A 27,775-nucleotide genomic window follows, 5' to 3' on the forward strand; every position below is an offset into this window, starting at 1 on the left:
GCTGTAAAACTGCAAATAATAGAATGGTTTATTGAAATGCCACAAGCGAATGTCACGAGCAGCCAGCTCGAAGGGGACGAGCTGCCATGTGCATGCTGCGTAGTGATGCTCGTGTTTACGCTGGTCCTTGTGGGACGTGGCGGAAGCGTAATTAAAAACGAGATCTGCGAAAGCAACATAAATGCTCGAATATAACTGCACAAAGTTGTGCCAATGCACGAGGGACTACCGGCACTACGGGCTTAAAGCAGCACTGGCAAATAAAGGAGCTTAATGTAAATGAAAATAAATTTCCATTCATAACTTACGGCTGAGCCAAAGTTTTCAGTGTGGGGTAAGCGACAGAGCGCGAGACAGCCCTTGAGCGTACGAAATTGAAGGAAAAGAGTTTTTTAGCTACGAGCCGTATTTATTTATCGTACTTTGTGATTTCATGTAATAACGGACAACTTGATGAAAATATACTCGTAACTTATTCAACAGTTACGCTTATATCAAATGCAGCGCCCGAGGCTCTGATGCGGAGTGGGACAGATTGCTTGACTGGCTGGCTGCCCAACTAATTGCATTGATTGCACTCAACTTGACCTGCGGCTAATGTGTCGTATGCATAATTTGGACAGCAAATGTCCTCATTACTCACGCATATGTCCTTTGTCATGGCAATCGATACAGCGCGCACACACACACACTCGGACACTCGCACACATACGTGACATTGTCGAAACAAAGCAAACATTATCATGCGGCCACTGAACCACGCTCGGCGACCACGTCCCAGCGACCTCTCCAAATGCCCATCAAATTTTATCAGCCACTTGTGGAAATTTTTGCAAAAAAATTCTCTTGATATGACATGAACTTTTCGGAGCTACGGCGACAGCCATAATAATAATAATAACCATAGTGCGTATCGCAAAGTAATCAAAGCTGCGCTCCTGAATGCCACAGTGTCAGTCAATGGCTCATGCTTCTGATGGGTCCTTAGCCAACTCCGCTGGGACAACGTGCCTGGTATTGTTGGAATTGCTGTCGCTGTGGCTGTTGCTGTTGCTGTTGTTGATTAGCCAGGCATGAGTTTGGCATGTGTCGGCTTTTGGCGTGTCCGCCGTGCTCTGGTCTGACTTTGTACATATTTTGTTTGTGTTCATTAGCCCGCTTATTTTTGTACTCAGTCGGCAAATCAAAAGCTCATTTATGTGGTCTGGTCTGAGCTGGCTCCCTTGGCCCATACTGATGGCCTGCCCGTCAGCCAGTCCGTCAGGCAGCCCGTCAGCCAGCCTGCCATTCACAACGTAATTAGTTTATTTAATTTATATTTTTTCGCGCTGCTTTTGTGTGCCCGAAAGTATGCTCCAGCATGTGTAAGCCGTGCCACTGCGCCAACTTCAATTCCATGGGTAACCGTGTTCGCATTTGCGTTTTAATTGCCTTTTTAGTGCCACTTCCACACAATTTGCCACGCTTCGTGCAACAATTCGAATCAAAACCAGTTGGCGGCATGGAGCCCTGTAGCCGGCGCACTCGCTTATATAGTCAATTATACTAATTAGCCATCGCCGAGCAGTAGTATTCACAAAGCGGCCAACTGACCAAATAAAATGATGTCTACATGTGAACACGGCAACTTCTCCTAATTGTACATGTGTTCCATCCCATTTGTATCGAGGAACAGGATGTCAATTGTCCCGCTGATGTTTGTATCCCGCTGGGATAGTATATTTAATAACATTTTCATATAATAATAATAATAATAATAATAATAATAATAATAATAAAGCATGGAAATTAATTGAGAGAACTCAGACTATTTCAACTTTAATCAAATTTATATTGGAAAACTACTCGATCATTTCTTTATAATTATTTGCAAAGGCTTTTCTTTGGTTTAACTTCATTTATCAATTTATTTATTTATTTATTTATTTATTTTTTATTTATTTAAATTAATTTATGGCAAATGTTGATTAATAATTTAACTTTGTTATAAAAACAAAAAAACAAAAAAATAACGAAACCACTTAATTGGTAATAGATTGGTAATTAGATATACATTTGTTCAAAACTAGAGTAGTTAGAGATTACATTGGAAAGGGAGATTACTATTTAACTGAACGATTGGCTTAATTATTAGCTACTTGATATTTATTGGTCTAGTTTAACAAATTGCTTGATAAATATTTAGTTAAATAGGCAACAGCTCATCTATGATCATTAACGATGTGCTGATCTCCATATCTAACTTCCTCAATAAAAATAGAGTAAAATAAATACAAGATCTTGCGTTCACTGTGCTATCGCATAAAATTCTCTCTTTTATTAAAAAAAAAAAAAAAAATGAAAGCAACTTTGAATTAATAGCTGAAAACTACTCACAGCAACTGCGAGCGAGCAGCTCTGCCGAAAAAAAAGGAAAGTGAAGGAAAAGCAAAGGAGAGAAAATCAATATGTTGTGTGCTTCTAAAGCACTCAACTTCGTGGCATTTTTGCGCCATAAAATTTGTACGCTTTTATGGTACTTAGAATGAACAAAACGACAAACTCAAGCACAACCTCCAGCTCCACCTTAACGTCCTGAGCAGAGTCTCTGCCGCGGGCGCTGCCAGAGCTGGTGCTTGAGCATGGCCTTGAATTTGTATTCCACGACTTGCAGAACTAGTGGCTGAAAGTTCGGAACAAGAAAACTAAACAACTCATTTGCCATAAATTCAAAGGCGTTGCCCTCGGGGACGTATGGAGTATAACTGTGCGTGTCCCCTGATGTTTCGTGACAGTAATAGGAGAGTTGAAGTGAAATTAATTGTCGCAACTGTAACTGAAACTAAGTCGGAAGTGAGAACGACGCGACGCTGGCAGCCGGGCAGGACCTGATGAGCCGCTCTTTGACTGTTAGTTTTTCCAACTGCTGGCGCTGCTGGCTGACATTTGTGTCTGTGGCAGCACTAGCAACATGCACCTTGTGCATCACCTCTCACTGATAGGGTGAGCTTTACTCAGACCCATAAACTTTTTACGAAAAGTAGCACAAGGCAAACGCAATTGCGCTTTGTCGCGGTTTCCATTCCGATTTCACTTTAAAGTTTTCCATTTGCGAGTCACATGCATCAGGGAAATGCTGATTCAATAAAATGGTATATACTACATATATAGGCACAGAGCTTACCTTGAATAATATTTCCGGTATTACGTTGTGCTTGCATTTGAATGTGACGCTCGAGCCTCGCTCCACATACCTCGGCACCACTAATTGCACATCCACGTCCGATTGTCCATCTGGGGAAAGCAAGAGGGGAAATTCCGAATTAAAATAGATGCAAATGAACTGCCTGAGCATTGCCGCACCAAAGGATCTGACCACATCGAGTAACGCTCGATTGCGGCTTAATTGAAAAGCCATTAAAAAGCACAAGCGCAAGGAAGAAAACATTTTCCAAAATATGCAGCGCATTTCAAGTGTGGCCAGAGAGAGAGGGAGAGAGACAGAGAGACAGACAGAGAGAGGGTGTCAAACAACAGCGGGAAGCCAACACCTTAATTGTCAGTTAATGGTATGTGGGCCCGCACACGACCTCCGACCGGCTCAATAAATCTCAATTGGTTTGCCAAAGAGCACATGAGATGCTTTCCACGTGCATATCAAAAATGCTTCAGTTACGGGGGTCCTTCAAGCACCACCACCTCCTGTCCCCTCACAATGACACGTGAAATCCGTGGCGGCATTTTATCGACATTTTTTGCTGGAGCTCAGCTGCGCTGCAAAGGTTGAAGCACCCTTGTGAGGAGAGCAAACACTTTTAAGATAAATACTTCATTCTTTTTCATTCATAATTGCACAACTACAGATGCACTTTAACGTGTCAGATAATTACATTTCAGTTTTTCTTATAATACACTGAACAAAATTGATTGGTAAATGGTGACAACTATAGAAATAGAATAGCTATCGATGGACTGATAATTGTGCGTATACTTAATGCAAATTTATACACAATATATTATATATATTAATATTCTTTAATTAACTTTATTAAATAGATATTGTGTTTACGCCACAACAAAAACTGCGAAAAGTATTTATAAATATTTGGATATGATAATGGAAAATGTGACAATCGCAATAAGCAAATAAATGGGCGTGTGCAGTTCGGTTCGGTAAATTAGCCACGATATTTGTGATAGCTGTGCGCTGGGGCATGTGGCAGCGGACAGTGGCAACAATTTGGAAATTGGCTGATGGAAATCGATAAATTACTTGCCAATGTTGCAGCAAATAGCGAACAGCGAACAGCGAACTCAATTCCAATCATAATTAAGACACAAAATAGTAAAAGGCAAACACATTGCCTCATTTGCAAGGGGCGGCCTACAAAGTGGCGCCAATTTCATTTTCATTTATTCACACCACGCGGCTGTCGTCAGTCACGCAAAATGTCAACGACTGAGTAAGTAAAAAACGTGTCAGGCCGTGCGAAAAATATGGCATAGCGGAAAACAAGAAAACCAAATGAAATGAAGCACGTCAAGTGCATGTGGCGAGGCGAGGCGAGGCGAGGCGACAGACGTGGCAGGCAGGACGTCGAGTGTGGCAGCGCTGTTGCCTTTCTGGTTGGCAACTTGTTGCAATACGCAGTAAACATGCCACGTTTTCATTGGTTTTGTGGCATTGCCATCAGCGGGACATCTGTGCGTGTGTGTGGGTGGTTGTATATGTACGTATGTGTACGTGTTCGTGCCACATGCTAACGAGCCGTAATTCACGAAAATTTAATCATACGCAGCTGGCCAAGACTCGACAGCCAAGCAGCAGCAGCCTCTTGCCAATCGGTCCACCATGCTCACACCCGTCCATTCAGGGCTCTGGGCCAAAGAGCACACAGTCCTGACACGAACTCAAATCCGAATTGACTGACTTTTCGCTAACGTCTGCCTTTATAATCATGTCGAATACTTGGGCATTGATGTCGCCGCACTCAACATCCATTTTTTATGGCCCTTAGCTCCTGGCAGCTGTCCAACGTTCTTGTTCTTATGAAATTTATAATAAAAATACTGAAAAGCACAGAATGGAAACGGAAACTTTGCAACACGTCCGCTGCCAAGATGTTGACCGACCGCAATAATTGTTTTGCAGCCTGCCAGCAGCAGAAAATATTCATTACACCGAAACGCTTGCCCTGCTTCGACAGGCTGTCCGCTTGTTGCTGACTGGGTGGCAAAAAAAAAAGAAGAAGAGGGAATAAAAAACAACAACAAAAAACGAAAACGAAGACGAAAAAAAATGAGCTCACTTTGACAACGACAGCGCCAACATTTTGTTGTACGTGGTGTACGTGTTCTACAAGCGGAAATTGATGATTTTCCAGGAGTCGAGCGACAATAAAGCGTGCAGCATGTCAGCAAAACGCAAATAATCAATCAATCAGCATTAATCAAGGCGGGAGTGGGCGTGCTGTGCCTACAACAACAACAACAACAAGCTGCTGCTGCTGCTGCTGTTGCTTCTGCGGCTGCAACTGTTGCCCCCAAGGGAGCTCGGCCACGCTTCGACATGAACAGCTACATTACCATGTTTGATATGCCGTGGAAATTGAAATCCTCAAACGGAAAATTAATTTAAAGCGCAACATAATATGCTCATGATAGAGAGCCTCCGAAACATATTTAATAGCCCGAATGAAGACTTGAATATTGCAGCCAACGAAATCTCATATTAGGAGCTCTTGCATTGTTGAGTTGAGTTAAGATGGGCTTAAATTGTTTAAAGTTGAGGCGCCCTGGAGAGAGTCATAAGGGTTCTGCTTTCACAGCCACCAGCTAATGTAGCCTTGCAGCTACAAGAACGGGAGATCCGTGATTCCGAACATAAGAACTTAAGCCCATCATTCATATGCGGATTGCTAGATAAATGTTGGCGCGGCTTTAGTACTTTAATTCGGTTGAGCTTGGGGATTCATTTAACGGTGATTTAAGACTGCTGAGTTCTAATGAGCTCAGCAGTGCAGCCTAATAGTATTGTGTCGTCACTCACCTGTTTACCTGTTGGCGGGCTAAGCACTAATTCCTATAACATAAATAAATTAGTGCCAAAACAAATAAATAAATAACCAGCAAAACAATAGTGCAATGTGGGCGGAGAGTGTGAACGGCCGGCCGAAAAAACATTTGGTCTTCGATTGTTCGATATCGAGCATGTCTTCAATTGATTACTAAATCAATATTCGAACTGTGGCAGCTGTGGTCACAGCTCGCACGACTCCTGCCCAAAAGCCGCAGCGATGCCATGACTACGCCCATTTGGCAGGGAGCCCGCCCGAATTGTGGTCGATCGGTTCGCCTGTTGTCTTGGGTGGCTCTGTCGTGGTGGTGGTGGGGCCCTGTCATGCCTGTTGCAGCGACAACTCAGAACGCAATTATTGCCCTCGGCTCTGAGTGGTGAGCAGTAAGCTGTGCTGTCTGTTGGCCTGTCCAGCTGCCAGTTAGTTGGCCATATCTGACCAGGCCACACGGACTGTTGCTTATCAATATAATGTTCAATCATTACGCTTGATGGGCAGACGACACAACCACAATTCTTACCGGCAATATGCGCACACTCTACAGAAGTTCATTAGACACCCGAGCGATTGACTGATTGACTGACTGACCGTATGGAAGCTAATGCCACTGTAAACTTCTTTAACCACAGCATTTCATGTTGATTATTGCCATCTGATTGACGCAGTGGCTTTTTAATTCCATTGTGGCTGGCAGCACAGCTTAGTGCCTCACCGATGCCAATCAAATGAAAACATGCATAATTGCTAATTGAGTTATGAACTAAGCCACTCGTGAATTTTCCTCATGCCTGATTGCGGCATTTGAGAATTTTGATGAAAACTACACGATGTGGTTACTGCGGGCCACAAAAGGAAAACACGGCAGCAGCAAAGCAAATGTTTTCAATATAACTCAAATATAGCCCCACACACACACACACACACACACACACACACACACAAACACACATACACACAGATGAGACACAAAGAGAACATGGAAAAAATAAACGTTATGCAGCTTTGCTTGAGCAAGGAAAGGGATGAAGGCATAAGTCGTCAGGCTGCCAAAGTGTTCGTTTAGCAAACTTAGGCTCCCTTTGCTTTTTTCGTATTTCTCCGTGGAGCTGAAATGGGACTGGAGCACGGCAGTGGGCAGGAGCTGCGTACGGCCTTCACAAAGCAGGGACTGCTGGCAACGCCTCGGTGGCATAAAGTAATTTTATAGAACAAATCACAGGCATTAGTGGGTATAAATCCCGTTTATCCTTGCCTGTGTATGCGCGCGTGAAATTTAAATATGTAGCGGACACAGTGGGTAGGCAGATGTGCTGGGGGGTGGGCGCAAGGACTGCAACAATAAAGGACACAAGAAAAATGGTCGTCTTTGGCAACGAAGTGGCCCGCACGGTCCTTGAATAAAACTGTCGGGTGCGAAATTCTTAGGAAAAAACAGAATAAATATATATATGTATATGTATATATATATAAGATGTATATAAGTATTTAAGCTATTGTTTTTATGCGAGCCAAATCGCGGCGGATATACTAGTATGTAAGTTATTCAGCTAGCCTGAATAATCTTAAGCTGCTGCTCCAAGGTTGCCGTTGCAAAGATAAGTGGCCTTTAGTTTGGCCATATATCTGAGAAAATTATCCATTGTTATTTTAAATAAGAGCTTATTGGATTGTTCCCAACATTGTGTGTTATGAAAGAAATGGCCTGTAAAGAGTTATCTTAAGAGTAAGGCGATGGCGAGAAGCCAAATTTACTTCAAGGACTTCATAATTATTTTAGTCTGTGTGTATTTGTATCTTCTTAATCTTGTCACTTTCAAGCGGGGTTCGGATAAATTGTAGCTATATATATTTTCTGTACATGCTTTCGTAAATTTTCAATTTAATATTTTTATCACATTTGTGAAATTAAATCAGATTTTATAAATAAAAATATCAAAGCAAATGGCCAGTGTGCATGTCTGTCACGCACACACAACGAACAGCGAACAGCGAGCAGCGAACAAGTAACAGCCAAGAGCCAGAGCTATGTACATGGTCGACAAAAGTAGCCAATGTAATGGTCAAAACAAGCAAGTGCCTCGGCGCTGCGGGAAGCGAGCTTCCCGTTTTGAAAATTTTATCTGGGCATCCGGCAGGCCTGGCCGGGACCACAGCAGACCCGGCAGCAACAGCAGCAGCAAGCAGTGGAAAAGAGAGTATGAAAGAGAAGGAAGAAAAAGATCCGTTTATAAGTAAGTACATAAGAAAATGGCTTCAAGGGCACGCTTTGGCGGCTGCACACAGGCATCAGCTACAACTACAAATACAACTACAACTACAACTACACTGGCACGCCCATCAAAGCGCCCAGCACGTAGGGCACATACAGCACGCCCAGTGCCCATTTACAAGGCCGTGGAGCAAACACATGTAGGCCATGAATCTCATAACGAGTGTTAGTCATGCGCCACGAGGGCCCCGCACTTGCAATCTATGTATGTGTGTTGGTATGAGTGGGTGTGTAAATGTATGTGTGTGTGTGTGTGTGAGTGTGTTTGTGAGCCAGTTGCCGGACCAGTGAGCGCGACCCGGACCTGTACCATAGCCCGTACCTGGCCCTCGTAAAGATGCAGACCATTATAGAAATGAAAAACAAACGCTAAAGCAGCCAACGCCAGCGACGACGACGTTGGCAAACACATAAAAGTGCTTAAATTACTTTTAAGCGTAATTATGTTTTATTAATGCGTTGCCCGGCACCAGTAGTAACAACTGCAACAACAACACCATCAACACAGCAGCTATAACATCCACACCAAAATGACAGGCTGGACAACACTACAAATTGGTAACGCGAATTGTTTTTCATTTTTTTCTTTTTTCTTTTTTCATTTGTTGCTTTTCCGTTTTTAGTTCGGGCCGTTGGCCATTGGCCAGAGTTGCAAATGCGTAATTTTATTGCAAATTGCATTGTGAATAGAAATAAATGTATTCATGTGTGTGTGTCGGCGCTCCCACAAAAATGTAATTTTAATGCTAAATTTGTACTTGGTTGAAGCGGTTGCTGAAAGTGCTCAAGAGTTGGACAACTGAACATTAGTCGCAACATCTGCGCAAACACATTTATTCATTATACCCTACACCCATTCCAAATGGCCAAAGAGGGAATCATCAGAACTCAGGCTCCACCTTAAATATGCTTGTATTGAGCTCACTTTTTGCAAATACAACAAACTTAATTTGTACAGCCAAAAGCTGTTTCAGTACTTACTTTATTTTAAGAATTATACCTGTGTATGTGTGTGTGGCAGTACACTTCTGTATTTATATTGTAAATATATATTTTATTGCTATGAAGATTAAAAAAGTCCCAAAATAATAATTAAAGCTCCGTTTTTGACTGTGTATGACTCAAACTGCACAAGTGAGTAATTAAATGTTATATAATGTTGATTAAAATAAGAATATATATAAATATTCAATTAAAGACTGTTTCGTAATCTGTACAAAATATTATAGCCTTTCCTTTTTCATTCATTCTTAAAGTTAAATTCGTATTCTCACCTAATTATTAACAAACTTTTAATATTTTTTTCCTAAGCTGCCTCCATTTTTCTATAAAACTAAAATCTTTTTCTGTCCCATAACAAAATATTATAGCCATCCCTTTGGTATTCCTTCATTCCATAAGTTGAAACTTATATTCTCACCTAAATGTTAAATAACTTTAAATATTTTTCTCCTCAGCTTTCTTTATTTTCTGTCTGTGTCTGTGTCGCTTTCTTTCCCTGTCTCCCTCTCCCTTCTTTCTTTACTCTGTGTATCTTCTCTCTCTCTCCCTCACTCTCTTCCTCTCCTTTTCTCGTTTTTTCATTCCATCTATCTATATATGTTTCGATATGTTTCTCTCTATCTATCTGTTTATCTGAATCTCTCTCTTTCTGTATTATCTCTCTGTCGCTCTTTCTTTTCCTTTCTCGCTGCTTCTCTCTTTCTCTCTCTGCCTTTCTCTTTCTTTATCTTTATATATATTTCCTTCTAGGGTATAAATCGATTCAATGCAGGATATCATCAAGTCGATCTCCCACGACTTCAACAGTAAAACTTATTTTTCCCCAACGCATTTCACAATCAATTTAGAAAACTCGTTTAAATCATTGATGACAGATACCGAAACGTTTGCCCGTACACGGATATGCAATTGCGGATTTAAATAACCGTTGTACGTTTTCTAACAATCTAGAGTGGGCTGGACATGGATGTGTTTGTTGGGAAATCTGGGAGAGTCACAAACAACAAAAATGTGAGTCAGAAACATTTCAGAGTTATTTATTATTTTCTATGACACAAACAGCTGCTGTTTTGGATATTCTAAATTAAAACTTTTAACTCGCTGACGTCCCACGCTCAGAGGGCCACCTGAACAATTAATTAAGACCAGCTCCTGTCCGGACTTTGGACACGTTGGACGGACGCACGAACGACCAACAACGCAGAGAGTGGCCGACCTACCGACCGACCGACCGATATCAAATTCAGCCATACCACAACCACAGCTGCATTATTGTATTACGTATACGCAATTTGCCTAAGCAAATTCTTTGCGCATTGCCCAAACGCCAGTATTTTATGTGGCCCTTATCTTTAATCTACACAGGCATTAGGTCTGCGACACAAACATGGGCCAAACGAGAGCTGACAAAGCGAGGAAGCCACAACAAGACCTGCGGCAATTTCCGAGCCTTCTGATGATATTGACATTTATGCTCGGCAGATAGTCCCCAGCCCGCACGGCCTTTAGCCGACAACCAACAGCCGACAGCCGACACAGTCACCCTGCTCCCAGTCCTCAGCTGGGCTTTTGTTTTTTGGTAGCTTCATCTTTTTTAACCAAAATGCTGGGCACTGTTTTTGTTGACACTTGACAGCACCTGCCGCCTGCCTGCCAGCCTGCCAGCCTACCACTCTGTGGGTGGCCCTCTCCAGGCCTGCTTTAGTGTGAATACAGGGCACATTTTGAGGCTATGAATGATTCTATGTAGCACTGCGCATTAGAATCGAGTTGAACGTGAAATGACGCAGTTTGCAGCGTCGAGCACAACAACACATGACCACAATAATAAGGCCATATTTGTTTAGTGCCCATAAAGAGCTGGACACAGCAAGCCGCCCCCGCGGTCATCGGACAACTTGTTGAAATCTACGTCGTAACATGAAGGAATCGTAGAGCGAGAACACACCAGAGTCCGTGTCCAATCAATGCCAACTGGCTTTTGTTTGCATTTCAATTTCAGCTGGTGCCACTTCTTCTGTTGCCCGACTCTGGTGCCATTTAAAAATCAACGCAAAGTGCCTTCATTATGCGATTCTGGACCGTTGCAATGCCAAGGGCTAGCATATTTATATGTGCGTTCAACCGTGAAAGCTCCCACAAAAGGCGTAACAATCAGGCCGGCGTATAAAAAAAGAATATAGATATATATTTTTATCTAAATATATATGTATGTATATATAGAGCTGTATATGTATGTATATAGAACTGGTTAGGCTGGCCAGACACGCTGCCAGCCTTAGCCTTCTGTTTTCTGGTGATTCTAATCAATAATTTACGCATTTTCATTTCGTACGGCCCGAAGGTAGCATTAGCATTGGGCCCACAATTACCAGCGCAGAAGTGCCAGCCATTCAAGTGTGTCCCTACTTGAGAGTCTCTCAGCGTGTGTCTCTCCCTCTCTCTCTCTGTCTGTCTGCTTGTATGTGAGTAGCCTTATTTCGGCTCTTTTTCTTGGGGTACCATTTTGTCTGCCCTATTCCCAGAAGCCCATTTTCTCAAGTCGTCGCTGCATAAATTGTTGGCTTTGTTTTTAGTTTACAATGAAAAAGTTCTCGTTTTCTGCTTTTGGAGCTCTACAAGTTCAGTTTCTGTGAGTCTATGAGGAGGCAGCTATATTCATTTGCACAATATATTTCTTTAATTTTTTCCTTTTTTGTAACATTTTATTATTTATGATTAATTTGAGCTTATTTTTTGCATTTGCTCTTGGAATTACTTACTCGAATCCAATTATAGCTAAGCAGCTACGACTTAGACTCTTTCATTTGCCCTCTCGTCGTTGTTGCATTTGTTTTTGTTTGTTGCTTCTGTTTCTGGTTTTTGTGCTATTACTCTGCTGGTAATTCCTTAAGGATTGTGTTTACTTGAGTGCGCATGTGGCTGCCAATTGACGCATATTTGACTTTGTGCTTAAGCGAGCTGTTATTTTATTTTGTTCTGTTTCTTTTTTCCCTGGACTCCCAGCATAATACTATACAATTATTGAGCAGCGCCGAGATTTGGCTGTGGTCTGCCATTCTTGATTGCCATCTCTTGAGCTCTGTCAATTGTTGCGTGAAGCACAAAAGAAATAACAAGAGCAATACAGCCGTGGCTCCACGAATACTAAGCAGCTTAGCTAGCATTTGGCATTGGGTACGACTCTGAATTTTAAACGCTCGCCCAACTACAGAAAATCTTGGCCGCGCCAAGCAAATAAGATGCGTGCTTAGTATATGACTTGGCTGGCGTTAATTAAAGCCAGGCTAATGCTTAAAGTGCATAAATATGGCAATTAATAAAGCGCCGAAGCGCGCTCAACTCAAGCCCGCTCACATTTCACACGCGTAGAAATTACGCATACGCGGCGTGCGCCGCTGGCAGCAAGTCAAGTATCTTAGACAGCCAGCAAGACAAGACGCATATTCATAAGCGGCGCACATTAATATTATTAATTGAATTTAACGCATGAGATATTTTATTCATACGCAACCCTTGGGATCTTCCCTCCCTCCCTCTCTCTGTCTCTCTCTCACACACACACTCTCTATGTCCTTTGCCATTCGTGGGGCTGGCTCGGTGAAGGCGTGTCTATGGGTAACAGCAGCTGCTAAATCATCAACTTATGGGCTCATTAACAGCTGTAGCAACCAGAAGGCCGAGGCTGTTTCTGCCATTGTGTTGAGTCACCTACCGCATATTAACTGCAGGTATTTAACATGGTTAGGCACCGCAAAATCATCGTAGCGCCTCCAGCTACAATCGGCACCCGCTAAAAACGCTACATCCTGCCTCCTTGGCTGTGACGTTGCTCATGCTCATTGCACACGCCACTGGTTAGATAAATGACTTGCTTTCCGCCAAACACAAGCACAAGCACAGGCCCAAACGCAAGCACGCAAATATACACCCACACTAACATTTCTAAGCCGCATCATTAGCAACTAACTACGAAGCAACAGCAGTCGAGCCTTGTGCAGGAAGACTCTGTCCAATTAATTAAGCAACTGTCAGACTGGTCTACGTCTCCGCCTCCGTCTTCGTCTTCGTCTCAACTCCATCGACGAAATCTCTAATAATTTAAAGTACACTCAGGCGTTTAGTACGCCAAATTTAATTTCAATCTGATTATGGAAAACAATTTGTAGCTTTATGGCTGAACATGCATAATAGCATCAATATAATTAAAGCTGTCGTTTGTCAAATGCCCAACCTCTCTGGCAAAGCTAAGACACGTGACAGATGCTACTCTAGCAGCTAAATATTCCCAAGAGTATGGCCCATATTAGTAAATATATGTGCATACATATGTATCTGATGAGAGAAATCAATTTATGCCTTCTCGCTTGCTGCTAATCTGCTTGGCATATTGCAACTGAATCTTCAGCTTCATAGTTGACTATCTTCCAAAATTAATTTGTTATTTATTTCAATTTGAATGAAAAGCCTAATAGGAAAATAACTTATTTATAAAACTAATATGAGAACAAAGAGTTTTTATGGTCAACTATTTGTTCAATTAATGAATTATTCATTTATTTTTATATATTTGCATATAGAAATATAGAAAATTCTATACTGCAAAATTTAATTTTAAGCCTTAGCAATTTCTTTGAAATGTTCAACTACGCTTAACGCAAGGCTATTTATTTTCTGTATTATTTTTTTCCACTTAACGGAATGTTGGTTCAGTTCACTGTTTGTCTCTCACACATTTCAGGAGGCTGAGTCAATTTTGAGTAATAACACTTTATTTGGCCTATATTTGTTGTTCATCAAACATGGTAGCGCCCGCTCGGAAATGGCCTAATAACACAGCTGCTTACGCTATTGTGTGTCATGTGTTTGTGGGCGTGCCTAGATTTCTGCAGCTAAAGCTAGTGTTTTATTGCCTACTTTGCTGAGAACAGACAGACACACACACATTCACAGAGAGATACACACACACACACACACATACGTTCACAGAGTGCGCGCTTGGCAGCCCTTTATGCTACCCGTTAACAATACATACTTTCAAGTGAGCGCACACACACAAGCACAGCAATAGAAAGCTGAATGCACACACACACATACACATGCGGACACTCTTATAGACTTGCACAGGAGTAGCAGCCGAGTGGAAAAAGCAAAAACATTTGCCTTTCATTTGCGTCCCCTTTGCATAATAAAAATGTGTAGTTTATTTTTTTCCCACCAGCTCGCGCCTCTTCTGCGACAGTCGCTGTCGCAGTCGCTGCCTCTGTTGGCGTCGTCGTTGGCATCGACGTCATCGTCAGGCAACTTTGGTAGCCCTTTGTTTCCACATTTGCTGTCGTTATTGTTTGTTTGTTTGCCAACTTGTTATATCCTGATGCGTGTGTGTGTGTGTGGGTGTGTGTGTGGTGCGTGTATGTGTGTCCGATGGTGGATGAGTGGGCGCGGCATATATGTGTGACATTTCCGCCTATGTTTAACTTTTCACTCAGTGCTCCATACTCCTTTACTAAAACAGAGAGAGAGAGAGAGCGAGAAAGAGAGGGCTTCTGCCATTTCTTTTTTTTTTTTCGGCCGTTTTATGTGTAATTTTTTGCTTCACTGCTGAGACTTAATAAAGTTTTTAGTGCCTAGACATGTTTTTGTTTTAATTTCAACCACACACAAACACAGTAGAGACGCACACAGACATGCACACACATGCACACTCGCAGTGTTTTTAATTAATTTTGCCTACTGCTGCCAAATAGCCTCGTGTGTGTGTATATGTGTGAACGTCTGTGTGGCTGTGCGTAATAGCAATAAAATAAAATATATATGTGTACTGGGCTGGGAATCGTCTCCAGCTTTTGCAGTGATTAAATTGATATATCTGCTCCCAGCTCTGCTCAATGGGGAGACGCTTTAAAAATTGCCAAAACACTTCCGTAAAAAAGCCGAGCTCATATGTTGACTACAAGATTATGTATATATTCATTCGACCACATTCGTATGCTAAAATTTTCAACTGACACGCCTCGCATCGTTTAACATATGTGAGAAGTAGAGTTCTGATTATTTGGTGTTTACAATTCATAAAACACTTTTGATTATCGCTTTTGATTATACTTTCAATCAACTGCACACCGCAGCCGCCGTAGAAACTAATTATGTGGCCGTACCCAAAATATAATTAACCAATATCTGTGAATATGCTGAAATATTTATGTAAATGCATATTTTATTATTGGCTTAGCACTTATGAAACATAAAAACTAATAAAATAGTTATGATTACATATGAATATATTCTAGAGTAATTTCTATGCTTATTTAACGGTTGCTTTGGCAAATTAATACGAGAATAAATGAATTCCTCAGATTATCATAAATACTAAGCCTCAAAAGTCTACTTAAGATTATGTTATGTGGCGGGCTAATCAACTTATAATCTACAATTTTAGCATATTAAAGAAGATATAAAATGATTTTTATTGATGCTTTAAAAATCAGATGAGATATGTATATATGGTATACAAATAGTTTTGAAATTTTAATCTCAGAACTCGATGAGCCGACAGACAGATAGACAGGTCAGGCAAGCCTTCCATTATATATATACATATGCATGTACTTATGGATATTTCACATTGCAATGGGCTTAGTATATACAACTGTCAAACTGTTGACGGCTTGATAATATAAGAGATTTAAAATTATAAGTAATTTTTCGAAAAATATTTATATTAAAGTTATCTGGGCAGCACTTTAAACTTTTCATATTTTTGTTCATGTTTATGCTTTGATCATGATATACTTAGGCTACAAGTCTAGGCCGGGCTTCAAAGTTCTCAAAATTGAATAAAATTAAAGAAACAAAGCACGTACTGAATCAAAATTTGCTTTTCCGATCAATGTTCAATCTCTTAATAGCTGGCACGCTTTGAGAAGATTTTGTAGAATGGTCTTTCAGGCGATTCGTTGCTTGGCTAGAGAGCGGGGAATATACCAAAATTTTGCACTCAAATTTATGCGCTATCAGTTTAGCCTTTGAACCATTTTGGCTTGCTCTGTTTTGGCTTGGGTGGGAGCGGCCAGTTTGGGGCGTCCGACTAAATCCCTTAAATCCCCCAACTTGCTGTCATTGCTAACCAGCAGGCCTCATTCATTTTGCATGAATTGCCAGCAGGGTTTGACTTTAAAATGCTTTCGACCTTTGTTAAAAGTTTTCTGCCAGAGCCGAAAAACTTTGTACCAAAAATCAAACTGTGGGCAGTAATGAATGCGTCGCAAAATTTGTCAGCTTATGGCCAGACTCGAGCTTTCAGCTTGTCGTCCTTCTCGGCTCTTTTCTGCTGCCAGCTCTGCTTCCCCTACCCCACTCGCCTGTGCTCTATATGCCTGAATAATTAACGGTTCGGTGCGCAGCATTGAATCCCGATTTGGGCACATTCCATTGCTGTTTGTCATTTGCCGAGAGTCAATTTACATTTTTTGGCCAGCAGAATTCGATTTTACACAACATTTCCACAATGTGGTTGTTGTTGTTGTTGTCGGTGTTGTTGCTGTTGCTGTTGTTGTTGAGTGTTTGTCAGCGTTAACTGACCCATTGCGTGCCATTTGCCAATTTATGGTTTTTTGAAATTTATGTCGGGTCTGCCAGTAACAAATGTCTGCCGGCAATGCTAGCGCATTTTTTTGATTTGGGTTAAATTAGTTGGGATTTATGCTGCATTTGCCGACTGCCACATGCTGCCTTATTAAGGCTCATTAAAACGGCCGCAAGAATAACTTCAAAGCACGCGGCTACAGATTTAACTTTTATGAGGCCCAAACCTCAGGCCGCAGCAATCAAATAAAAATCTCAATTTTTTTCTCAACCATCTCCACCCTTACGTTATTCGTTATTAAAAAAAAAGAAAAGGCCGCGTTGCCCTGTCAACAAAAGCCAAAAATAACAACAATAAGTGCGACTCTTGATAAACCCATAAATTGAGTGAAAAATGGTAAATCGATTGCTTTTCTTGCGTTTATTGTTATTACAAAACTGTCAGACCAAAGGCAGCAACTAAAAAAAAATATGTATATATAAAATTATGACAAAAAGAAAAAAGCAGAAGCAGAAGAAGAATCGCCTGGCAGAACCTTGGAATTTGCCTGCATTGGCAGCCGACTCCTTTGGCCATAGCTACGTAAATCCGTTTTGATAAAGTGCTTTCATTCTCTCGACACTCAGAGAGCGAGAGCGAGCAGCATTGGTTGACTGGCAACTTGTGCGCGATTTGGCCCAAGTGTCGCATTATGGCCATTTTCAGTAGCAACGCCTCGTTGGGCTCGCAGTTTCCGACTTTTCTCTGGCTGAGCTCGTTTCATTTTAGTGGCGGATTTGGCAATAAGACGCCATCAGATTTATGCTGCTGCTGCAGCCATGCGTAATTATTTGTTGACACTTTAATAGTTTTCAATTTAGTGCATTTGACAGGAGGCACGCTTCGCTAAATAGCCGAGCTCTTGGCTGTGGGCAAAGTGTTTTTGTCGTTTGCATAGCATTTGGGGCACGTCGATTTAGCTACACTGTTTATTAAAATTTGTGGTGGGCTGCTTTATTTATTTATTTATTTTTGGAGTGGGGATATCTAAGCAATTACTTTCCGCTTCATGAATATTTAAGGTGCCGCACTTAGATGTAATTGTTTTGTAGAATATCTTTCTCTTCAGTTCGGTGGCGCCTTTGGGCAGCTGCCATCCGTCCCACACATGCGGAAACCTTTTTAAAGGCCTCAATTTAACGACATTGCCGAAAACATCATAAATAATATAAATAATCGCAAAAGCTAAAAAAAATAAAATTCGTTTTCCATGTTTCGTTGCCGTTGTTGTTGTTGCTAGCAACGCAGTTGACAATTTGTCGTATGAGCAACTTTTTGATAGGCCCAGTTGTTTCTGTGCCTTTGCTTTTGTGGATAAGCCTCAGTATGGTATTGGCCTCTCGCTCGCACTTGCTCTCCTCATCCTGCTAAAGCCCCTAACGTCCTTGCTGCCACCTTGGGGCTTTTAAGTTTGCCGCTCGTTTATAGACTTTGCACACTTTGCATTTACTTTACGGTGCCGCTGATGCGGCTGATAATAACACCACGTGGCGTATACGCAATGCTGGCTCCAGGTACAACAAGCAAAAGCCGACAAGTAACAAAAAAAAAGAAAAGTTTCCCAAAGTTTTTACAGCTCGATACACACACGGCAGAGCTCCCAATAAGATCGTATCCCAGCTACCACCGCAGCTACAGCAGACGTAGCTCAGCATCATTTGCGCTCTGGCCGTGCGCTAGTTGGGGGATTTGGCATTGGAGCTTTGCGGAATTCGGGCCGCAGCTCTCCATTGTTTTCGTTTTTACCGAGGCTTGTTTTATAACTTTTTGATTGTCTTTGCGCCAAATTTGTGCCAAATTGTTCCAGTCGTTTGGCAAATGTCTAATACCTGCAGCATAACTGAATTGTATTGCCGAACATTAGAGACACGGCTAACCGGGTGCATGTGTGCCAATGTTTTCTATAATCTGATTTTAGCCACTCAAGTTAACTTCGATACTCTAAGCTGGGCAAACTTTGCCCGTGGCGCTCATATTTTGGCAACAATTTATTGACAACTTCTGAGCACTTATGTATTGGCGGCGTTAAGTTTTAAAGTCGCGAGTTGGTCTATTCAAGAGTTTGTCGGCCAAAAAGTTTCATTAAATATGCGAAAAGCGTCTTTGTGCAAGTTAAAATCACGGCAAGGGTCGTTTGCAGGCGACGGCCTCCTCTGGATTGTCAAAGTCGTCACATGTCAGGCAGCCAGGCAGCCAGCCAGTCAGGCAACCGGGCCGGAAGGCAAAGAGACACACAAACACATGGACAGACAGAAAGACGGCTCTGGCCAGAGACAGTCACCAAGTCTGACAGCCAGTTAGTCACTCAGCTTCAGGCAAAATCATCTCTCTGCCCCGCTTCTCTGCCTTGAGTGACTCTATGTGTGTGTGGGTGTGTGTCTGTGAGTATGTGTTCGTGTTCACAACTTAAGTTTGCCTGTGGCTAGACCTGCCATTGAGGTTGCACTGAGCACACACACTTGTCGCTTTTCGCTTTTGTTGTTGTTGTTGTTGTTGCTGTTGTTGTTGCTGCCTCTGCTGGCTGCTGGTGGCTCTTATAACTATTACATTTATATGGACATGTGCGCACATTAAGCATATGCAGTGAAGGCCATCCATCCTCCCCCCACGCACTGTTGCTTTTGTGGCAGCCAGCGTTTGGCATAATATTTGCATGGATGTAAATTTCATGGGACAGCTCTCTGTTTGTGCAGGCAAATTGATTTATATTTTCTTAAAATTTGTAAATTGAATCTGAATTCAAGAGCTAAGCAAATAGTTGGCAGCAAAGATGCTTATTATCAAATGGAATTGTTATGAGCGTCACGTCTGACCTTTGCCCGATAACAGTTTCAATGCAATTAGCCTCTGGGAGCCTCTCTGCTAACCTCTCTGCTGGCCATAAGAACACTTGACTCTAATCGCTCCTACCTATAAATAATTCAATCCAACCAATTTTAGTTCAAGTAAAATCAATAATAATCGCATCAGCTGCCGATACTATATCTCGATTACACATCGAGAGTTGAGGCAACGATCAGGCCTGCTAATGGCACCTCTGTGCTTGTGTGCGCGTGTGTGGTGTGTGGTGTGTGGTGGATTTGATAAACTTTCACTTCCGTAAAAAACCAGCCATAGAAAGAAAACTCTTCATAAGGTTCATTTCGCTTAACGACTTGAAATTGATTTTACTGTCGCAACGCAACAATTTATACGCTGCTAGCTCCTATCTCAGCCATTGGCGGTGTAATACGACCCAAACGTGCTTTACGACTTTCACCGTTCCTTGTTGCTTCATCGACGCGGCTGGCAGGCTCCTGCTGCTACTCCTGCTGCTGCTACTCCTGCTGCTGCTTCTGCTACTCCTGCTGCTGCTTCTGCTACTCCTGCTGCTGCTGCTCTTCGGCGTATTAATTTTTCACCGATTACGTTGCCTCGACAACATGTACTAGATACGGGGCTGTTGTTTTTATCAGCTGCTCATTGAGTTTTTGATTAACTTTTGCCCTCAAATGAAGCTGTAATTAAATTTAATTTCGTGACATACTTTTTAGCTGATGTAATTAATGTGCCCAGTCAGCCCAAAGTCACTTATTGGTTAAGTAATCAAATCAAGCATACGACAGATATGCACCTACGCCAATCGGCATTTTCCATCAATTTCCCGAGCAGATAGCAAGCAATCCGAGACCGACCGCCTAACAGCTTAGTAAATAACTAAAAGGCATTTTGTATAATAAAAAATTTACATTGCATGTTGCCGGCCTGAACAAAACAATTTAAAAAATTAAAAACCTGTATTGCCCCCGCAGTGTCAAGAAGCATACCTGTATGTTCTATTCATAGAATATGTAGGTGTACTCTCACACAGGCAAGCATGACTCTAGCAGAATGTTTATGAAGTAAATAATCGAAGCGTGCTATCTGAATTATTCATGAGGCTTATGAAAAAATACAGAGTAGCCGCAGGAGCAGCAGCCAAGAGCAGCAAGCAAAGGAGCAGCACTGACCAACTGCGTGACATTCCATTGGGCAAGGTCAGTCGGCTTTGAAGAAAAGCAACACGTCTCCCACGTCTGCATTGCCGTGGATGGCAAGGGGGATGGAAATCAAGCAGGTAACAAGCAGGTGTTTCTGCTGCTTGCATGCCTGCTCGCCATTTGCAATTAGCTAGAAGGCTTTGCTGTTGCCTCCATTGCTTATGCATATTTCAACTAAAATGGAGAATTTTATAAATACCTCGGTGGTTTAGGAGGCGAGGAGCTGCTACAAAGCCCGAACAAAGCCCGGCTGAGGGCAGGGAGTCTGCTATTGGCATTTGATATTCAAATTGTGCTTGGCTGCAGTAGCTTAAGGCGGATTACACAATAAGCAATTGCATAAATATGCAACTTAAATAAGCCATCCGCTTGCTTACATTATTACGGCAAAAAGTAGCATACTTACATTCTCCACTGTTGCTTATTTAAAAATCTTACGGTATTTGCGGTTTTATATAACCAAAGAAATTGCGGTGAAATGCAAACTATTTGTACATGCTCTTAGATAAATCATGCGGATAATTTAAGGACTGAGATAATGTCAGAGTAAACCTTTTATGTCATTTAGCTGGCAAGTTAAGGATTGGGTAATGTCAGAGAATTATTCGCATAAAAATAGAATAGCCTTCTATGACTATTAGCTGGTATGTTGACCTGACTATTATAGCATTCTCTGACAAATGGTTGTCAAGTTGACTAGCCTTCTCTGGCAACGAAATGTCGACCCTTCACACAAACTCGACCTTTCGATTGAAACTTTGACATTGCAATTCAGAATCACTCGAATAAAATAAAAAGGTCTTATTTTACAATTATAAGCAGAATATAATTGTCGGTGGCAGAAAATCTTCCTAGCTAAACAAATTTTTATACGATAAATATGTGTATTTAAATTGAATAATTTTTAAAAATTATATTTTAATTCGATATTTAGTGCAGTAGTCATATTCCACTATCTTGAATGTGAATTCTCAGACTGAATTCTAACAAGTTGCCAGCTGTAATTTTTAAATTTGCACGTTTCGAGCAGAGTTTACTGAATTGAGTTCAGATGCAGCCTACTGTGTAGAACATTTTTTAGTTTTAATTTATAGAATAAGGTAAAAGTTAATCATTTAAAACTAACATTCTTAATATTGAATAATTGCATAATCTTTCAAAAATATGGTGAAAATCAAATTTATATATAAATATTATTAATTATGATGCTTGAAATGATTTTAAATCAATATATAAACAGATCTTTTGATTTAGACTCAACTTGACCTATATAATCTGCATAAGGATTACATAAGTATTACACACTAAGAATAGTCGCACTTCAAATGAAAAATTTCCAAAATTTATTGGCAAGAATTAGATTATATTAGTATATTAAACATATATCATATATCTATCACGCTAAAGATTCTTTCATATCTTTTGTAAATAACCAACTTCTATAAATTTAATATATATATTGTTGACACAGTTTATGAAATAGAAGTTGGTAATTGACAACAGTAATAATGGAATTTTTGGCGTGGCGTATAAAAAGTTTGCAGACTAATAACCATAAAAACTGGCAAATGAAAAAGTCGCATGAAGTCAACAATGTTGGTGGATTTATTTCACTATGTGACACATATTTCGACACAAATTTAGCACTTTTTGCACCAGCATGGAGCAACTGTTTCAATTAAAGTTTAATTATAATCCACTGACAAAGATCACAAAGAGCTTGTTCGCAATCCTATTGAACTTACTTGTTGGCTTAATTGCTAGTAATCCTAGACATAAAACGATTATCCAAAAGTTAAACATTTTTCCGATGTTGCTGTTGTGGTGGGCGCTGCAGCTGCTGCAAATTCTTGATAGCGATTTAGAGGTTTTTCAAATTGCAAATAACTATTCGGAAAATATATTTGATCAGCTCGCGTTGCTGTCGCTGTCGCAAGTGATACGATTTCAAAATGAATATTTCTAATTGATTATCTTCACACAATTGATGTTGGGATAGGTAATTGAATTGGATTGAATTGACCAAGTCGGTGGTGTTTGCTTAACATTTATTTGTATGGATTTGCTTTGGCACCAATTGAAAACGCGTCACGATTTGCCTTTATTAGCACACAAAACTTATTCGATTTGATTGCCTTGATCCAAATATAAGTGGAGTTGCATTTTTCTTGTGCTTCGTGAGAAATATGGCTGGGGCTCTGCTGCGTTCACATTTGCGTGCGGGAGAACTCCCCAGAACACACTTTAACACTCTTTCACCCACACAAATATTTGACGGTGTGTTTCGGTTTGCACTTTCGCTTTCGCAGCACTTTACACTACGCAACACGTTTGCGGTGGTAGTGCTCTCTTCCGTTGTTTGACTCTTTGAAAGGCTCCAACTCGGGCTAATCGCACGCGCGCTCGTGTTGTGGCCGCCGTAACCGTTTATCCTAGACTGAACTGTCACAGCCGAGTCCCGACGAGGCTGGAAAATCGACGGACACGATACATACACCTACACCACGCACGAGCACATTGTGGGAGTAGCGCTTCCATTCGACCAGCGTTGGCCATACCACGAACGCCGCAAAGAGAGCAAAAGCTTTCCAGCAGCCCAGCGCGAGAGAGCGAGAGAGCGAGCGAGCGAACGAGCTTTGGCTCTCTTTTATCCAGACAGTTGTTGCTCTACCGCAACAGGCTTTGACTTAGTCCTCACTGGAACCGGCTCTTAGCCAACGTAGAAGCAACAGGCTGTTGAAGCTCCTTTGGCCAATTGCCTGCCAATGGTCGCTACCCCCTCTCTCCTCCGCTTCCCCTTCTCTGACCCCTGACCTCAATGCCTGTGCAGCCAAAGTGGCCTTTTCAAATGCATTAAATGCGGTAGACAGCAACCCCAATGCCCCATTGTTTTGATTGCTTTCCGAGTTGCCAAAGGTTTGGCCAGTATACAATAATTTGTCCAGATATTATTTCGCTTGAAACAAAGAGCTAACAAGCACTTAGCTCTATAATTGGCCTAGCAGACATTTTAACGATTATCAAAGTTAAGGAATGTAAATTGGTCTTAAATAGTATCTCGGGCTATCAAGCCACTAATTACCGTAAGCTTTAAAATTCTATTAAACAATTATGTTTCATGTAAATTATTGCCTTAATTTCGGTTTTTATTGCGGTGTCGATTGCGGTTTACCCCAGTTTATTCAAAGCCTCCCGCAGACTTTGGTGTAACTTCTACGTCGAATATCAGTGGAACTATGTCTCCTATTCAACTTGAAACAAACATTTCATTTCATTTCCTTTACGTTCAATAGGCAATAGAAACGATATAGAAGTCTAGTTCTGTCCCTATACAGTTTCTCTCAGACTGTATTATAATACTCTTAACCTAAATATGTTAAACACTACAATTTTTTATACCGAAATTTTATGTATAATAAAGTGACCCATAAATAAATAAATAAATATTTTATTCTTAGCATTTGGACCACCGTGCATTGTTTGCTTGAATTATTTATAGGACTCATGTTTTGATGGGTATATAATTTATATATATTTTAATTGGCTAAAGGTACAAACAACTAATGGCTATAATTAGTACAAATAGAACTAAGTGTTCAGGGAAGCGCTGCCCCGATAATTTATTATTTGAGAATGGGCGGAATCTAAGCATGCAACATATTTTGTCTATGGGTTTGGTTCAACTGGCGTTTCCACTGCTGAATGTAAATATAGATATTAATATAAATACTTTAACTCGCTCTCTCAGTTGATGTCAATAAATAAATAAAATAAACATTGTATTTCCAGAGACTTGAGCTGGAGTTCTTAGAGAATGACTATTTACTATTGTACTATATTTGGAATTTATTTATGAATATATAGAAATCATATACCATATCCCATACGGCAAAGATTTTGACCTTCTCTATACTAATACATTGCTTTTATATACAGTTATTTTTCTTGGACAGTCACTCCCTCTAGTTGTCACCAACCAGCCAATTACTCATAGCTGTTAATACATATGTTGACAGACATCTATCTCTTGGTTCGATGTGGGCTCAGCTTTAAGTGAGTAAAGTCCCTTAAGACCCTTTGACAGTGCTGCGACGTATCAATTAGTCGTTAGGCACAACGCAAATAAACTACCCGGGAAAGTTTTCTCAAGCAATCGGGATTTAATTTTCCCGTGCGCTTTTCTACAGCTTTATACTGTCGTCGAGGTCGTGGCACGTAGAGCACACAGAGCTTGCATTACTCACTTATTTTTTATTAGGTTTCAGAGTTTAAATTGAAAGCAGGAACCAAGCACGTGGACATCAACTTTTATGTGCATCATGGCTTACACAAACACATGCAGATACGTTGTGTCCTGTAGACAGTCATTTAATTTTCGCTGCGTCCACTTTTAATTACAAACAATCAAATCAGCTTGTTTTGACGCTCCGCTCGTTACCTACAAAAGTCGGGCCCCGATATACAGGGGAGACGGTAACAGGCGGGGGGAGCAGTCACGGCTACACCATTGTGGCATGCGAGAGCCAAGGACTATTTGTGCATTTTGCAGTCGGCAGTTGGCGTTATCCACAAAAGCAGACAGATACCCCAACACCCACACACACACACGATATTTACACCGATATGTGTGTGTGTGAGTGTTTGTGTGTGTCAGCTGGAGTGTGTGTTGATGTTTTGGCTGGGCGGCTGTCATCATTAGTGACCACAACAAAAGTTGACAGTGTGCTAAATGGGAACATGGTCTCTCCGCTCGGTCAATGTTTGCTAACTGACATACTTATTTTATACAAGTCAGCTCAGCTATTAAGTCATAAAAGGCGTGGCTGATACCCAGTGTTAATTTGCTGACTGTGCTGCCCACGACAATTTGCCGTCTATGTGCCTCCTCCTGCGCCTCCTGCTGGTCTCCTGCTGCTCCTCCTTATCCAGCCGTCATGCAGCCATGCAGTCAATCGATAAGCTCAGTGCCAACTTGGCGTATGATAAATGTCACTTACATAAATCCCAGCCAGCCGAAAGATGAAGGGCAGAGGGCTCGGTCGACACTGGGCAATGTCACAGTTCTACAAATAACATTTTCCTGTTATTCAATTTGGGCGGACAACCAAAAATAGGAAACGTACACACATATATGTCCCGTTATGCATAGATAAATATTTATTATATTCCGTATTTGTGTATGCAAATGCAAATGTACACAGTGTGCGCTAAGCGTTTAATATTTTACATAGTATACATTCCGCGTCTGTTTGCCATCGCCGACTCACAGATTTCATTATTTTTGCGACGTTATTTCATTGTGCAAACATAATCAAAGATATGCCAGATATTAATGCTGCAATCAATTAAAACTATAAATATTTGTGTTACATTTTTCAAGTGTTTTGTTATTAATTACTCGAAATTTTACCATGTGTTGGCAATTATAATTTGTTTACGCAAATGATTTGATTCATTTTCAAAATTTACATCATTTACAACAATATACATATATGAATTTGTAAGCTTCATACCCCCATATCGTTGGTTTTCATAAAGGTCCTCTGCAAATTACCGGTGAGTGGTTTCGGATTACACGCAGTATGATACTAAGTGTTTTGATAGCTTAGAGGGAAGTCTAAGATTACATCAAATACACGGCTTAAACACTCTAATCTTATTATGATATTACCTGGCCAAGTTTCAAAGCGCAAAATTGTTGGAACTGCCAAGTGCTGGGAATGCCTTAAGTGACTGGAAATAACAAAGGTCATTGACTACATCCCAGCAGCATCGACTCGGGCAGGGCGAGGCGTCGCGAGGCCCTGAGCATTGTAATACAGTGTGTACATATATTGTATAATACGTGCAGCCGCACAATGTTAGCTTACTGGGCCCAGGAAGTGGCATGTGTCCTTGGTAAAATGCAAGTTAAGCCTATATAAAACAAAAGCTCGGCCTCTAGCACTGGCTTGCTTAGTGGGCCGAGGAAACAACAACACCAACACTAACAGCAACAACAACAATGGCAAAACAAGCTCAGAAACAACAACAGCCAACAAAGCTCATTTACACGGGAAATAGCCTAAGTGCAAAAACCATTTAAATGCAAATTAAGCAGCAAGTGAAAACATGTGAACAAAGCTGCCCATACCCGAAAACTAACACCCACACACACACGCACACACACACCTACACACAGAGGTTCTCGCGCATGTAGCGAATGCAAGTAACTGGCACGTATTTGGCGCAGGACGAAGCGTTTGGCATCGACTGTGCCAGTGCCTGTGGCTTTGGGTTTGGGTTTGGGTTTGGGTTTGGCTTCAGCTACGGCTACGGCTACGGCTATGGCTATGGCTTTGGTTTAAGCGCTAGCTGGTCTAAATGCAAAATAGTTTAGCTTCAACAGAGCCACAACAAAATGCCTGCTCGTTGGGAGGTTGGCCGTCTTCTGCTGCTGGCCATGCCCTGATTTGAATAAATTCATATGAATAAATGGCCACAGTTTACAGTGATTATCCTGTGGGGACATCTATGTCAGCTCCAGCCGACACACACGTATAGCTGCTGACCAGTTGCTAATTGAGTCAAAGACTTAACCATTAAAATATGAATATTGCCTACTGCCAGCCAGTGGCTCGTGCAGTTGGCATTAATGTCGGCACTGTGAACTAAAGTTGCAAATGACGGCAGGTGTTGGCTCACCTGCCATTATCATTCAACCAGCGCCGTCAGGCAATATGTCACTCGCTCTGGCAGTCACTGGCCGTGCTGCAGTCGCCTGAGGCGCATTCGTGTGTGCACCCGGGCGCCAATAACCGACAAT

The 27,775-nt window shown here is 41.3% G+C and overlaps 1 protein-coding gene and 1 long non-coding RNA gene across 2 annotated transcripts in view; one reads left to right on the forward strand and one right to left on the reverse strand.

Moving 5' to 3' along the window:
* LOC6573739 overlaps positions 1 to 23,415 on the reverse strand; it is a 51,104-nt gene extending 27,689 nt beyond the window's left edge. The window contains exons 1-2 of the mRNA XM_001999762.4: positions 22,716 to 23,415; positions 3,164 to 3,273 (exon numbers count right to left, since the gene is read on the reverse strand). Of these exons, the coding sequence (XP_001999798.2) occupies positions 3,164 to 3,273; positions 22,716 to 22,773 (168 nt within the window). The 5' untranslated portion in view covers positions 22,774 to 23,415. The remainder of the gene's footprint in view (positions 1 to 3,163; positions 3,274 to 22,715) is intronic.
* On the forward strand, positions 10,025 to 11,545 carry LOC122756781. The gene is made up of 2 exons (XR_006356634.1): positions 10,025 to 10,338; positions 10,693 to 11,545. It is a non-coding gene; the product is annotated as an uncharacterized LOC122756781 (long non-coding RNA).
* Positions 23,416 to 27,775: the final 4,360 nt, after the last annotated feature.

The sequence above is a fragment of the Drosophila mojavensis genome, unplaced genomic scaffold, assembly GCF_018153725.1.
Source record: "Drosophila mojavensis isolate 15081-1352.22 unplaced genomic scaffold, ASM1815372v1 contig_16, whole genome shotgun sequence".
Classification (NCBI taxonomy): domain Eukaryota; kingdom Metazoa; phylum Arthropoda; class Insecta; order Diptera; family Drosophilidae; genus Drosophila; species Drosophila mojavensis.